Source organism: Grammomys surdaster, unplaced genomic scaffold, assembly GCF_004785775.1.
Source record: "Grammomys surdaster isolate TR1022 unplaced genomic scaffold, NIH_TR_1.0 164, whole genome shotgun sequence".
Lineage (NCBI taxonomy): Eukaryota > Metazoa > Chordata > Mammalia > Rodentia > Muridae > Grammomys > Grammomys surdaster.
Window position 1 is genome coordinate 738,139 of NW_021604612.1, and position 15,185 is coordinate 753,323.

The window sequence follows — 15,185 nt, forward strand, 5'->3', positions numbered from 1 at the left end:
ATCAAAACAACAACAATAGCAACAGCAGCAACAACCATAAGAGCAATAACCATAATCATCACAACAACAACAACAATAGCAACAGCAGCAACAACCACAACTACCAAAACCACATTGGCAACAACTACAAGAACAGCAACAACAGCAACAACCACACAGCAACAGCTACAACAACCACACAAAAGCAGCAGCACCAACGATAACAACAGCAACAACCATAACCACCACAACCACAACAGCCACAACAATAGGAACAATAGCAACAACCACAACAGCAAGAACAACAACCAAAAATGCAGCAGCAACAACAACTACTACAACAACAACCACACAACAGCAACAACCACAACAACAGGAGCAACAGCAACAACTACAACCACCACAACCACAGCAGCAACAGCCATAGACTTGACAAATTCACTAGCTTTCCCTTTATCTAAACACACCCCATCTAAAACCAGGAACTCTCCCAGTACAGTTCATTCTGCTGCCCCATCTACCGGTGCATCCTTGAGTTCTAAGGTTCCCTGGTCTCTTCTCATTAAGCCAATGCCCCCCCATCATGATCACAGAAAGGGCGTCCCTACACCTCTTATCGAAGTATGTGTCTGACAAGGAGCAAGTCAGGGAGGGCACTGAGAGTCAGACTCAGAAGACCCTTGTTTCTCCGGGGCTGCCATTTTCCCAAGAACGTGCAGCTGTAACCGTGACGACAGTCATCCCAGACACCAGCCTGCTGGGCTTCCCTGAAGTGTGACAAGGACCAGAGCAGAACTTGATCTCATCCAAGCCGCCTGCCTTGGGTTGATTTGAATAATTTAATATACACCTGCGGTATTCCGTCGGCGCCCTCCCTTCCCTTTTTTAAGTAATTAACATTGTGGAGTTAAATGACTTTAATTCCCGGCAAAGTGACAAAGTGCGGCTGATGAGGTCTCGGGGGACGTGATAGCTATCTGCTCCTCTGTGTACACCATCCTGAGACTACACGCGCTGTCTGTAATTGGTATTAGCAACTGTAAATTCTGATTAATTGCCAGAGAGTCACTTTCCAATTGCAGAAACAAAGCCACAAGCCAGGGAGTAATGGACCCAATTATTCCTAGGTAGGCTTTCGGTAATAGATTTTTACTATCGGGATGCCTCATCTCAGAGGCAGACGCAGAGAGACTCATTTCATTAGATGCCAACACCTTCTGAATTGTGAGGAGCGCATTCAGTGTCTGGGATCAAAGATGGCATGGAAGAAAACCATTGTGGCGGTATTCTGGAGTCTGGGGGACTCAGGGCCTTACCCCCCTTTTAAGACCAAGTTGCTTTGGCACTGGAGTGTTTGTGGGGGCCAAAGGGGACAACCAGAGATGGTGGTGACTGGAGAGACAGGGTGGGACCACCCCAGCTGCCCTGCCAGCCTTGAGCACGCAAGAGGCCCTGAGCAGAGTACGGAGCAGTCTAAGAATGCTGAGCCTTACACATGTTGGGCCATTTGGCTTACGCTGAGATAACGCTAACAGGCAGTAATTAGGGAACCACCTCCCTGTCGGGGAAACCATAAAGTACATTATTTACACCCGGCTTGTGGCCCCAAACGCCCTCCATATGGAATGACTTTTTAAATACTTCACTTCTCCCTCCAAATAATTCATCTTTATGAGCTCGACTTCACATTTGCAAGCAGAGGATGCTCAGAGCTTTGTAAAATGAGCCCTTAACCCCGAGCTGGTGGACGCCCGGGGCAGCCGAGGAGGGGCTGCGTGCCAATCTGAACACTGGACACATGGCTCATTGAGCACAAAAAACAACATAAAGAAACAAAAATAAATTCCAACACTGCACGGGGTCTGGCTCTGGGCTGCTCAAGGCTCTTCCTGGATGTGGGCGGACTCAGAACAGGATGAAGTAGAGAAGGGGGGGTCTGTAGGAATCACAGGGCAGGGCTGAGAGAGTGGACTGCACTACCTGCTTCAGTGTTTGGCTTTGTTAGTATAATTTTGTATGTGTGTGCGTGTGTGTGTGTGTGTGCGCGCGCGCATGTGTGTGATTGTATGCATATAAAAGTGTATGTGTGTGCTTATGTGTATGTATGTGTGTATGTCTGCATATATGTGTATGACTCTGTGTGCATGTGTGTGTTTGTCTATGTGTGTGCATGTATGTGCATGTATGTGAAAGTTTGCATGTGTGTGTCTATGTCTACATGTATGTGTGATTCTGTATACACGTATGTGTGTGTGTGTTTATGTTTCTCTGTGTATATGTGTGTCCATGTCTGTATGTATACGATTGTGTATATGTATGTATGTGTATGTATGTATGTATGTGAGTATATGTATAATTCTGTATGTATGTCTGTGTGTGTATGTGTTTGTGTATGTACGTATATGTATATGATTCTGTGTGTATATGACTATATGTATATATGTATGTATGTGTCTCTGTGTGTATGTGTATTTTTGTCTGTGTCTATTGATATGATTGTCTATGCATGTGTATATATGTATGTGTGTATGTGTATGGTTGCATGTATGTGTATGTCTGCAAATATGTGTGTGATTCTGTATATGTATGTATGTGTGTGCATGTCTATGTGTGTGTATGTATGATTGTGTGTGTGTTTGTGTGTCTATGTGTCTGTCTCTGTGTGTATGTGTCTGTGTGTCTATGTCTCTCTCTCTCTCTCTCTCTCTCTCTCTGTATGCCTAGAGTCAATCTTGTGTATGGCTCCCTAGGGGCTGTCCGTCATGTACTTTTTGACACAGGCCCATCACTGGGACTTGAAGCTTCTCAGTCAGGCTAGGCTGGCTAGCCAGCAATCTCCTGAAATCCTCCACGGTGTTGAAACCACAAGCATGCACCACCATGCCCAGATCCTTGCTCCTTTGGTGTTGGGGACAGAAGTCTGGTCTTTGTGCCTACATGGTGAGCATTCTACCCACTGAGCTGCCTCCCCAGCCCTGGGTACACTGAGTTTATAGAGTCTCAGGACTCAGGTCTTCTGAAGCGGCACACTTGCCAGGAGATTTGACTTCATGGCCATCTGACTCTAAATCTCTCTCCTTCCACTCCCCAGCAACCTCCCAACCGGAGCACTGGCGCCCCACCCCAGTGACCCGGCTCCAGAGAGACTCTCAGTCTCCTCATGGCTGGCAGGGACTTGTTATCAAACCGTCAGCAGTTTTGCAAGCTAGGCGTCAAACACAGCTATTAGTAAAACTTAAATGATGTGAATTGATCATGAAATAACCATATTAAAAACAAAGATTAATCTCACATCTCTCCGTGATTTTACTGGGGCTTTTCTGTGAGCCACACTTTCTAGAGTTTGTGTTTGTTTGCCGTGTTGGGGGAAATGACGGATGAGGGTGTCCTGCGTGCCTGGAAACTCCCCGCCCCCTGTGTACTCAGCTTCAGGTGGGAAATTTACACCCTGGGAATTGGCACCCACTAGAAGCCAGGAAGTGCCTCCATGAAGAGCCAGCTGAGTGCTCACAGGTGCTCTCCGGTTTCCGTCCCGGGGTCTGGTGGATACTGTGAGACCCAACCCAGCCATGTACTGTACACCAGGAAGTCTTATTTCTTAAAGGAAATGTCTGGACACAGAGGTGGGGCCGGGCCCCTCATTTCCTTAAGACCTGGATCTCTTTTCATTTTTCCCATTTGAAGGTGGAAAACGCACCCCTAAGCAATGGCAGATCCATAATTCATGGGCATGTAAAATTGATGCTGGGTTTAACAGAGGAGAGCTGTAAGCGGCTGTCCATTAACTATTTATGAACCAGCCGGGGCACTGACAAGTCGGACGTGGGGAGGAGATCACACCCGCGCTTCCATGTTTTATTTAAACATTATTAAAAGTACACAGTCTACAGAGAGGTTCTTAATCCCGCCCGGAATCGGAATCCATCCCGAGGGCCTCCGGGTCTCAGGAAGCTTAGTCCTGGGTTCTGCAGAATGCAGAACCTTTTCCTCTGAGAAGCGACTCCTCTTTCCCTCTCTTCTCCTGGGCTCCATTTCCAGTTGCCTTATGACCTGGGGTATAGCACACCGTCTCCCCGAGCCTCAGATGAATCTTACAGATTATAAGATCGGACATTCCATGGATGTCACCCCAACATCGACTGTGAGGATTTGATCAGCTAGTGAGTGACATTGCCTCTTTGGGACGATCGGCAACGTCTGGAGACATTTTTATGGTAATCTCTTGAAGCAGGGATGAGAGAGGATAGGGGTGCAAGTGTGTTAGAATACCGCACAGCACCCTGCCCCTAAGAATTAATAACACCGCAGCTGGGAAACCCTGAGCTACACCACGGAAAGTTATAACTTTTGGATATTTTTGAACATGTACTTGTATGAGTAAATGCCATGGGTCTAAGATGTTTGAGCCAGAAAATTGTCCCTGAGAGCCTCAGGCCTGGGTTCATAACCTCAATGGCTCTGGGTTCCTCTACTGGTGAAAAATAAAAGATGGGAACTCCAGAGCCCAGCTTGAGGAAAATGGACCGTGCCAGCCCTAGCTACATCCAGAACCATGAACTAACATATCCCTGTTGGGATAGGAAATACAGCATGCGGGTGGCAGATAGTGTCAGAGGAAGGAGAGAATCAGCGCCTGAGGGGGAAGGAGAAGGAAACCAAATGGCAACCAGTGAGCATCTACTGTGTGCTATTATTTGGCACTTCTGTATACTTATCTCTCTCATCTGCAGAGTCATTTAACAGGCAGGCGGCTCTACCCTGGGCTTCGTAGGTGAGAGTAGATTATACAGTATGAGCTAAGGCCTCCCTCTTCCTTCTGTTAGGTGATGCCCTCCCTTCCCATTCACATCCATTTGGAGCATGTTTTTGAAAACGGGGGATCTTTGCAGAAGCGATGAATGAAAATGATGATTCTGGATCAGAATCCCATCACAGCTTGGGTATGAAATGTCCCCCTATGGGCTCACAATTTGGAAGCTTCTGATGGCCCTACTTGGGGAAGGTTCTGAAAACTCAGGGATGAGGTCAAGTTAGAGGAAGCGGGTCTTCAGGGTCTGCATCATCCCCAAGTGCTCCCCCATTTTGCTCTCCGCTTCTGGGCCCAACGTGACGTGAATTGAGCTCTTTGCCACAGTCTCGCACCATGCTGGACCTCCCCCTCCCCCCCCCCGAAGGTGTGAGCCAAACAGTCACAGTGACATGAATGATCACTAATGTTATGGCCGTAAATCCAGTGAGTTTGGCCTTGGAAGAAGACAGGCAGTGTCAGTACAGAAGAGGAAGCCATGTGAGGATGGAAGTGGGGACCAGCTGGTGCACGCAGTCACCTGGCAAGGATCACCTGGAACTACTGGACTGTGAATGAGATCGCCCTGTCCCTCCTGGAACCTATAGGGCAGGAGGTGGACCCACTGACATTTTGATTTCAGACTGGCCTCCTTAGCTGGGACACAGTAGACCTTTCCTGCTTTAGGACATCCAGGTGTTGGTAACGGATAAAAGCCCGATAGGATCTATACTTTGATCCTCACACAAGTCAGAGCAGTTTCCTGAGTGACGGAGGGAGGGAGTGGAGAAGGGACACACCCATGGGTGTGAAGGGCAGGATCTGAGATGAGACAGATGAGAGAGAAAAAGCTGAGTAGTCAGGCTTGCAGCTCCATAGCCAGTCTCTTCCTCAAGGAACCTGGGGATGGTCGAGGCACACGACAGTCATTCTCTAGGTTTTAACTAAAAATGCTGCATGAGGTGGAGCTTGTGGAGGGCAAAGGGCAATTTTCAGGACTCATTCATCCCTTCCCATCCACATAGGACTCGAACTCAGGACATCAGCACTGGGCCAAGCACCTCTACACCCTGAGACACCAGGATTCTACCAGACCTGCTTCTTCTGCAAGAGTCCACTCCTATGGTGACATGACTAACACAGGTGCTCTCCCAGGAAGAAAGCAAAACCTAATCTTTCCATACGGCAAGATGAGAGATCAGATGTCAGTAAAGAACAGGTGGGTCCTGCACCGTGTAGGAGCACAGATGTGGAAACACTAAGTAGCCAAGCACACTGTGAGTTTGTTCAGACTTGGGAGATGTGTGTACAGCCCCAAGAGGTATAGCTTCCACCACAGGGATGTCAGGATGGAAGCAGGTGACATGTGGCTTTTCCCCACCATCCATACCCCAACATCCATAACCACCCAATCCAGAGACCAAGATAGTTTTCCTGGGTTCTGTGACAACTGAAAAACAATGGAATATAAATCCAGAGACGAGCCGTCTTGTGCCCCAATGACAAAGGAACTTGAATGATTTAGAGCCAGAAAATTCTTCTCCCCACAATGGCACCTGGAGTTGCCAGGAATAGCATATGCACTAAAATTAATAGTCAGAGCTCATTTTTCTTATTTTGCAGACAGTGAAGTTCCGTTGGTAGGGTAATGGATACTGATCTGGACGTGCCGGTGAGCCAGCCGGGGGATCAATCACCCACACGTAACAGCTCACAGACCTTTAAACCAACACCAGCTTTGACAAATGGAGCTGGCTGGGGACGGGCGGAAAGGGATACCAATGGAAGATCCATCACCATCCTTCTGGCGGCTCAAGGGTCCCAGGGGCCTAGAATCCTCTCAGTCTCCTACAATAGAGTTATTTTTTTTTCAGCAGGGCAGACTGAAAGGGCAGGGATATCGTAGGGAAGACTTCAGTGCTAGACACACAAGGTCATCAGTCCCAGCTCTGACATCGCAGATGCTACTGCCCTGGGCCACCTGTGTCTGGTGGAAATGACGGTCAACACCTCAACAAACCCAGCATTCATTGAGAGATTCAGTGATGGAGGGAGGAAGGAAGGAAAATAGGAAGAAAGAAAGAAAGGAAGGAAGGAAGGAAGGAAGGAAGGAAGGAAGGAAGGGTGGATAGATGGATGGATGGATAGATGGATGGATGGATAGGAGGGTAGGTCGGTGGTGGGTGGATAGATAAATGGGTAGATGGATGGACAGGTGGATGGATAGATGGATGAATAGATGGGTGGGTGGATAAGTGGGTGGATGAATGGGTGGATAGATAGATGGATAGATGGGTGTTTGAATGAGTAGATAGTTGGTGGGTAAGTGGATAGATGGGTGAGTGGGTGGGTAGATGAATGGGTGGACAGGTGGGTGGGTGGGTAGATGGATGGGTAGATGGGTGGATGATGGGTATATGGCAGATGGGTAGATGGGTGGGTATGTGAATGGATAAATGAATGTTTTTATAATGAAGTTGGTAAATTACCTTTCTTCCCTCCAGGGAGACTTTAATTCTAAAGATGGAGGGGGGGCAGATCGTGACACTGCCCTAGAACATCAATCTGGGTGGTGACGGTATGCATGGGAGGGAAATTCGGTGCTAAGTGGGACATGACTATGAGTGTTGTGCGCTGTCACTGTAGAGGAAAGTTCATCTGTGTAAGTCCATTAGTGTGAACTAGCTTTCTGATGCTGTGGGAAAACACCCAAGGTAGATGCATAACAAGAAGGAAAGGGTGGCTTGACCTCACTGTTTCAGAGGTAGCATTCCGTGGCCTCTTGCTCTGTGGCTTTGGAGTATTGTAGAGAGATGTTGGTGGAGGTGGCTATCCAACTTACAGATACCAAGCAGGAAAGAGAAAAGCAGGAAGGGACTGGCACCCCAATGTCCCCTCTGAGGGCACACCCCAATAATCTAACTTCCTGCTACTACACCTTGACTTGGAAAGGCCACGACCCAAGCTGTAACAGTCATGTGTCTCACTTGTGTGAGCAGGTTGAGGATGCCTAGCACAGTCACACCTAGTGTGTGTGACACACAGTAGGCACTCTGGAGACATACCTAAGGTGAATGAATGAACCAAGAACTCTGACTTCTACACAGAACGCCAGGAGAAGACACAGGAGAAGATATGCTGGTCCTGGTCTTGGACCTTGACCAGAACAGGTGTAATGAGGTCTCTGAGAATCCTAAGTAGGTGCCAGGATCCTACAGCAGGGTAACCAGCCTCCGCAACAATGTATCTTCAAATAACAATGAGCATTTACTGTCCTTGTTATGTGCTTCAGCACAGTGGGGACCTTGAGTCCCCTCCTCCTTCCTCATTGTGCCTGTGAGCATGTGTGTGAGCCCAGACTTCTTTCCTCTTCCCACAGAGTGCTGGGAACCCAAAGGCCAAGAATATACTGGCAAACTAGGGACAGCTTCTCTTAGCAAGAAGCTGTGTGTGGTGATTTGAATTGCAAATGTCCTTTGCAGGCTCACGTTTTGAGCTCCTGGGCCTGCCCGGCTTGTGGCTCTACTTTGAGCTTTTAGATTTCTGAGCCTGGTGGGCTGAAGGGCATTGGAGGCAGCCTTTGAACGGCCTTTGAACGTTAAAACCCTCCTTGATTCAGGTGTGTATTTTCTGTTCGCGTGATCAGATAACGTCACCAGCCTCTCCTGCCACGGACTGCATAGCTCCTACCCTGTGCTTTTCCCAGCCATGAGGGAGGGTTGAGAACTCTGGAAACTTATGCCATAGTAAGTCCCCCTCCCCAATGAAGGCTACCTCTGTCATGGGGTCTCAGTTATACTCACAGAGGGGAAAGTCACCAATACCGACTGCTTAACCCATCCCTGTGAGTCCTGCTCACCTCAGAAGCCCTAAAGAGACGGTGAGATATGACAGATGCTTTTGCCATGGCAGCTGAGCAGGGGTGTAGTCTGCTTTCCTGGTGTGAGTCCCCAACGGTGTTCTCTGATACGCACCCACCCAGGACTGTGAATGAGGGTTTGTCTGCAGGATCAACACTTAAGGTGTGCTCTAAATCCAGAGGTAGCTGTCCCGACAAGTGCAGAGGGACAGTTTCAGCCTGAACCCTCAGGCCAAAAAAATGTGTGGAGACAGAGGCACAGACTGGAGCTTTGCTGCCAGTTATCTGCCAGGACCTGCAGCCACCAGGAGGCAGGGAAAGCCCAGCGGAGGGTGGGATGGGGAAGGGAGTTCTGCATGTGACCTGACACACTCCATTTTAGACTCTGATCCCCACAACACTTGAGATCATATTTCTGTGACTGTAACTATACCCACTTTACAGTCTTTTGTTATATCCACAGTGGACATAACTTGAGGTTGCTCTGACATGCCCAGGGCATCTGTGACAGTGACATCTGTCCAATCTTTCTAATATTTGAGGGTCTCTAAAGATCTGCACATTACCTTAGGACTGAAGGCACAGAGGGGGAAATGGAGGAGAGGGGCTGGGAGGACATGGGAAAGGAAGACAGCACAGAGAGGAAGGAAAGCCACCATTTGACAGGCTGGTATGGCTGTGTGTGCAGCCAGCTAACAAAGACATCAGGGGAGATGGAGGCCAGGATGATTTTCCTCCTGGCCGGAGCTGACACAGACATGGTGTGGCATAGGAAGTAGGCTGCTAATGAACCCTGCTTGTCAACCGGAGGAAAGACTTTCTCTCCCTTAGGGCAGGAGAGGAAACTCCAGTTAGGGACCTGGACTTGTCTGGGGACCTCAATCTTTGTTTGGTACCTTGAATGTCACCATCTAGGCAGCTGGCTTGTCAGGGGTAGAGCTGACAGCCCTACCATGGCTGTGGAGGATGTTAGCCTGAGAAGCTCATTTGCAGAGGAGGATGGTGGGTAAGCCCTATCACAGACAGAAGGCACAGGCAGGCAGGAGAAACGACCTCACTTTGGAGACCTCAGGGTCTGGGCTAGGCACGGTGCAGGTTCAGTTGCATGAAAGTTGAACGGCGCTGTATAAAAGGGGTGCTGGGCACCCCTCCTCAACTGCAAAATACTTCAATGTGCCTATCCCCAAGACCGATGGTTTCATGTACCCTGTGATCCCTGCACGAAACTATTCTCAGAACAATACATCAAAAGATGAAGGAAATTCCCACAAGGCGGAAAACAGATTAAAGAATGTTCTCGGTCCACACCACGGATATAAAGACACCTAGTGACTTATACGGTGGGCTAGAGCTACAGACTGTGTGACTGCAGGCAAGTACCTGTCCTTCTCTGGGCCTCCATTTTTACCATGCTAGATAGCCCGGGGCCTCCCTCAGTTTCACCATCTTCCCAACGGACATGAAATTCCCTCAGAGAACTCTTCTCTCAGAACGGCCGCACTATGCATGCTTAGCATGGGCTTCTCTAGGCGCCTCTTGCACCTCTTGCACGTTTGCTGTCTCTGCTCCGAGCCTGTAAATAAACCCACGCGTACCACAGGTAGCACTTGAAGCCTTGGCTTCCCCATTCTATACAGTGTGGTTGCTGCGAACGTCATAGGCTGAGACGGGCGCAGGGACTTCAGAAAAGACGAGCATTAGATACAGAGTTACCCTCTCTGTGTTGCCCGTCCTTTACGAACGCTTATTCTGATTCTTCAATCACCCAGAAGTTTATATTCTTATTCTCCCAGGATTTGGAATTATTTCACATGTAGTTACTTATTACTCTTGGGGGGAAAAAAAGAGCCATTCGGATACATGGGACTAGTACGAACTATAAGACCCACTGGCTTCCTAGGATTTATTGCGTGAACACACCATATATTTACAGTAGGCCTAGACGTAGATACAGGAGCTTATTTTACATCCGCTACTATAATTATTGCTATTCCTACTTGGCGGAAAAGAATTCGGCTGGCTCGCAACGTCACACGGCGGTAATATTTCTCTATTGACAGTCAGTAGCCTAACAGGAATTGTTTTATCAAACCCCTCACTTGATAGTGTAAATCATGACACACACTTGTTATAGCCCACTTCCACTATGTACTATCTATAGGAGCCATATTTGCTACCATATCTGGATTTGTCCACTGATTCCCCTTATTTTTCAGGTTATACCCAGATGATACGTGAGCCAAACCTCACCTCACTATCATATTTATAGGAGTAAATATAACATTCTTCCCTCAACATTTCTTAGGTCTTTCAGGAATACCTCGATGTTACTCTCATCACTCGGTGGCTACCCGGTCCTTGGCATTCGACATTCGAAGCAGGGAACACTGGCCTGGGTGTGGGTGCTTCCAGCAGCAGAGAAGGCCTTTGGTTGGCTCTGGATATACTTCAAGAGTCTGCAGGCAATGGCAGTGCAGTCTCTCTGCCCATTGCTGTCTGTTTCTCTCTCCTTGATAGCCCACCTCAAAAGGCCCAAGAGGGCAGCCTGTGGTCTCCCATCAAGAAGGTGTTCCTAACCCCTGAAAGGACATTTCTACTCCAGCCCAAATGCTCGACTGCACAAGAGCCCGCCGGGGCCAGGCCTCACCAGCTCCATGCAGCGCCGGCTGGCTTCCTCCTCCCGCTGGGTCAGTTCCTGCATCTCTGCTTTCAGCTCCTCCAGGCGCAGCTGATAATATTGGCTGTTTTCCCGCTGATGGGCCTCCGCCTTGACAGCTCGAGACAGCTCTTCACCCATCTTGATCATACTGTCTCGAAGTCGGATGACCAGCACCTGGGAGGGGCAGAGAGCATGGCTGGTCTCACTTGGAAAACCAGGCACCCAGAGAAAAGTCTCAACGAAATGAGATCCTTCGCTGGTGCCTCTGCATGTCTGTCCCAAGTGATCCAGTGAAGAGATGTGGTTTCTTAGTCTTCCTCAGATAAGAACAAATTGACTGGTTATCGATTATCAAATGGTCAGCCTTGAAAACACACATAGATGGATTGTCCAGATCAATCAGGTTATGCTTCGAAATGCATTCATATATATATATATATATATATATATATATATATATGGATATTTTTTCTAAAAAGCCATTAATTTGAACAAGAGCAAAGAGGGATACTTGGAAGGATATGGAGAGAGGAACTGGAAGGGGAAATGATGTAATTATATTATAATCTCAAACATAAAAGAAAAATGTAAACCACAAACCAAATCAACAACAAAAATGAGAAAGAAAAGGAAAAAGAATTGTGATTTCTGCCCCCAAAATAAGAATGTACTTCGAAAATAAGAAGGATTCTGAGAGACTATGGGACGGAGGCACGGAGAATGTGCCTCCGAGCGGCTCTGGGTTCAATTCCTTCCTGTGTCACTTTCTGACATATGGCTCAGGGTAGGTGATTGTGGTGGAGGCTCCTGTGTCTGGGTCCCAGGACAATCTCAGGATCTAACATGTTAAAGTAGGCATTTGGCACACAGAGTCTGGCACAAAAAAGGCTGCAGAAGGAGGGCCTGATAATCCCTGGCCCCCATGCCTCCTAAGATCTAGGAAGTAGAGAGACACCTCAGAATATTCTACTCCAACCAAACCTTTGGCTTCTGGGTTTATGAAAGGGAGAACACTCCTCTGGACCCTCCGCGCTCTGCCTCCCTGGGGTCAGAAACCCATCAGACATAACGAAGAGATGAAGACAAAAGGCTGCCAGGCACCTTGAATGCTAGAAACACCCCAGGGCTATTCGGATTCATTAGGCAGCCAACAAGCCTGGATCTCATCGATCTGTGGGATCCCGGTGGGCAAACAGCAGCATGTTGACAGAAGCAAGAGCCCTGTGACTATTTCAAGTCTTGCTGAGGGTTCTGGGAGCCACGGATAGAGGAGGCAGACTCAGGGTCAGACGCTGTCATGCATAGGGAAGCTGTCCTGTGAGGCTCCGTTTCAGAGATTGTCAGAGGAGTTAGGGAGAAAGAGGGATCACTCAGCGTCTCCAATGATCCAGCCCTCAGCAGCAGGGACACAGACTCTTGATACATTTAGATACATTTAGATACATTTAGATATATTTAGATACTGGTGAACACTGGGCTGGGTGCTTTTGGACTCCACTATCAGGTTTTGTTCTTTCCTGCTATTAGCTGTCTGTGCTAGAACCGAATAACAATTCCACAGAACCTGCCTGAGGTAGGCAGCCATTCAACACAGTGCCCAGCATTTCCAGTGCTCTGGAGGTCTCCTGCCTGATTGGTCTTTTGAACTGTTTGGAAAATCCGACAGTGAAGGTCAACAAGAATGTCTTCTGTTTATCCACGGCAGCTGTAGCAGAGACCACAAGACCCTGGGGTTGGAGGACTCTCAGAATGAGGGGCACAGCCTTTCACAATTGAACACACTGTAGCAAAAGGGCAGAGGCTGCTGAGAACACAGACTCTGAGGGGAGGGGCAAAACAGGCGTCAATCAATGCCTGCCTGTCTCCCAGGGGGCCACGCTCTCACTCTCATGGTGAGGCTTGTCCTTAAACCCCACCTCACACAGCAGTACCGCCAAATGTCAGGCACAGACTGGAGGATCTCCACAATGGAGGTGAGCTCTGTAAATATCCCTTGGTCCCCAGAGCTGAAGTGAACCCACGCTGAGATGGTCAGCTTAAGATGGACGTCAACATCCTCAACACATCCCATTCAAGCCCTCTGGGATTCTGCTATACCTCACAGGCCTCATCCCTGCGGCCACCTGGGTTCTCTATTCTGGAAGGTTCCACCCTGTAAAGTCAACAACCTGCTCTGTGCTGTGGGTGTCTGCATTCGTATGCCTGCCCTGTACCAGCAGGTGCCACAGTTAGGTGGGAAAGAAACTGCCCATGAAAGGTTTAAAGTGTGTGAGAGGATGAAGAGACAGGAAGGGATGGGGAGAATGGTACCCACAGACTAATGAGTGCTGGGTGGTGGAGTCTAGGGCTGAAGGCGGGAGGAGAGAAGCGAAGGAGAGGGAAAAGGGAGACGGGAGACAAGAGGAGTCAGGAGAGGAGGGTGTGAGAGTCAGGAAAAAAAAATGCAGGGGGGAGGTGGACTTCTGGTAGGAACAGACAGTAGAGGAGAAGGTGGAAGAGCACAGGGTGGCTTAAGGAAGTATGGACAAGAACGTAGAAAAAAGGAAAGGGGAGGGACAAGAACAGAGGCAGCCGTAAGAACAACTGATGACCAGTGGAGGTGGAACTCACACACACATATCTCTCCCTGCTCCGACCCCCAGCGGCTCGTGACTTCTAGGTACCTCAAATCTTTTCATCTGCATCTTCTGAAACTCGATCTTGTTCTCCAGGTCACAGATGATCGCTTCCTGCCTGCTGACGATGGCGCGCTCCACGGTGGACTGCTCCAGGTACTGGATGCGCAGCTGAGCCACCTGCAGCTGGGGGACATCGAGGAACAAGCTGGCACTGATGTGCCGGCCCTAAATCTCATCCCCGGCACCTCTCCTCAACTGATAAATGCTGACTGTCCACACAGGCTAGCACTACTAACCCTCACGCTGGCCCTGCCCTGGGATACAGATGCTGAGAGGTGACAAGTCCTGGACCTTGTGGCTCATTTATTGTCCCCCACCTTCTCCCTGCTACGAGAATGGGCCAAGCTGGCTTGAGAGAAAGTCCTGCATCTGAAGCAACAGCAAGGGAAGCTGGGAGCCCAACCTCACAGCCTACTTCCTGTTTGCATGAGCCTGGACATGTCATTTCCTGTTTGAGCTTCCATTTCTCTGTTTTTATCATAAGACCAGCAGCTACCTGATGCCTACTGTTACTTCTGTCTCTGGCTTGTTGAGAGTCAATGGCCATGTATGTGGTGAGACCTGGCCGTTCTGACAGGCATGCACGTCAGCTGTAGTAGGGCTTTGAGAAGTTTGTGGATAAAAATGACCCAATAGATTCTGAGGTTTAGAGGGACTTGGGTTTCAATTGGAAGAGCTCTCAACACGGTGTGGCCCTGACACAGACATCATTTATTCTTAGGAATGATTTCTCAGAGGGAATGAATGGAGGAAACCCTGCACTAAAGGATGCCTGGACCATCCGTGTGCGGAGCGGGAACAGGCACCTGTGACCAGTGTGTGTGGATCTGTATTTCGGTCCACTAGGAGTTTCTGGATTCTTTTGGCACACAACTGAAGTTGAGCAAAGGGCTGGGTGATCCTGAGGGAACAGAGGGCTCCTACCCTCTCCCACAGCATGGCTGCTGTGAGCACATACCTGTTCCCGCAGCTTCTGCTTCTCCTTCTTGGCTTCTTCCAGCTGCAGCTGCAGCTCCTGAATCTGACCGATGTCAGAAGCTGACTGGAGAGGCAGAAAATGAAGCAAAGAGACCCATTTGAGAATCTTCCCTGACCCACAGAGCTCTCTATCGGAACCTCTGTGACAAACATTGGTCCTTAAAAATGCCTCTTGCCCCTTCCCAATACCTCATCTTTATTTGCTGAGTCACAACTTCCCAATAACCCATCTCTGTTTGCTGAGTC

General features: G+C 48.8%; 1 protein-coding gene across 1 annotated transcript in view; it reads right to left on the reverse strand.

Moving 5' to 3' along the window:
- The window catches only part of Myo18b (myosin XVIIIB), a 199,489-nt gene that overhangs the window by 54,714 nt on the left and 129,590 nt on the right, over window positions 1–15,185 (reverse strand). Inside the window, exons 36-38 of the mRNA XM_028765526.1 lie at window positions 14,920–15,003; window positions 13,947–14,084; window positions 11,272–11,457 (exon numbers count right to left, since the gene is read on the reverse strand). Coding sequence (XP_028621359.1) covers window positions 11,272–11,457; window positions 13,947–14,084; window positions 14,920–15,003 — 408 coding nt within the window. The remainder of the gene's footprint in view (window positions 1–11,271; window positions 11,458–13,946; window positions 14,085–14,919; window positions 15,004–15,185) is intronic.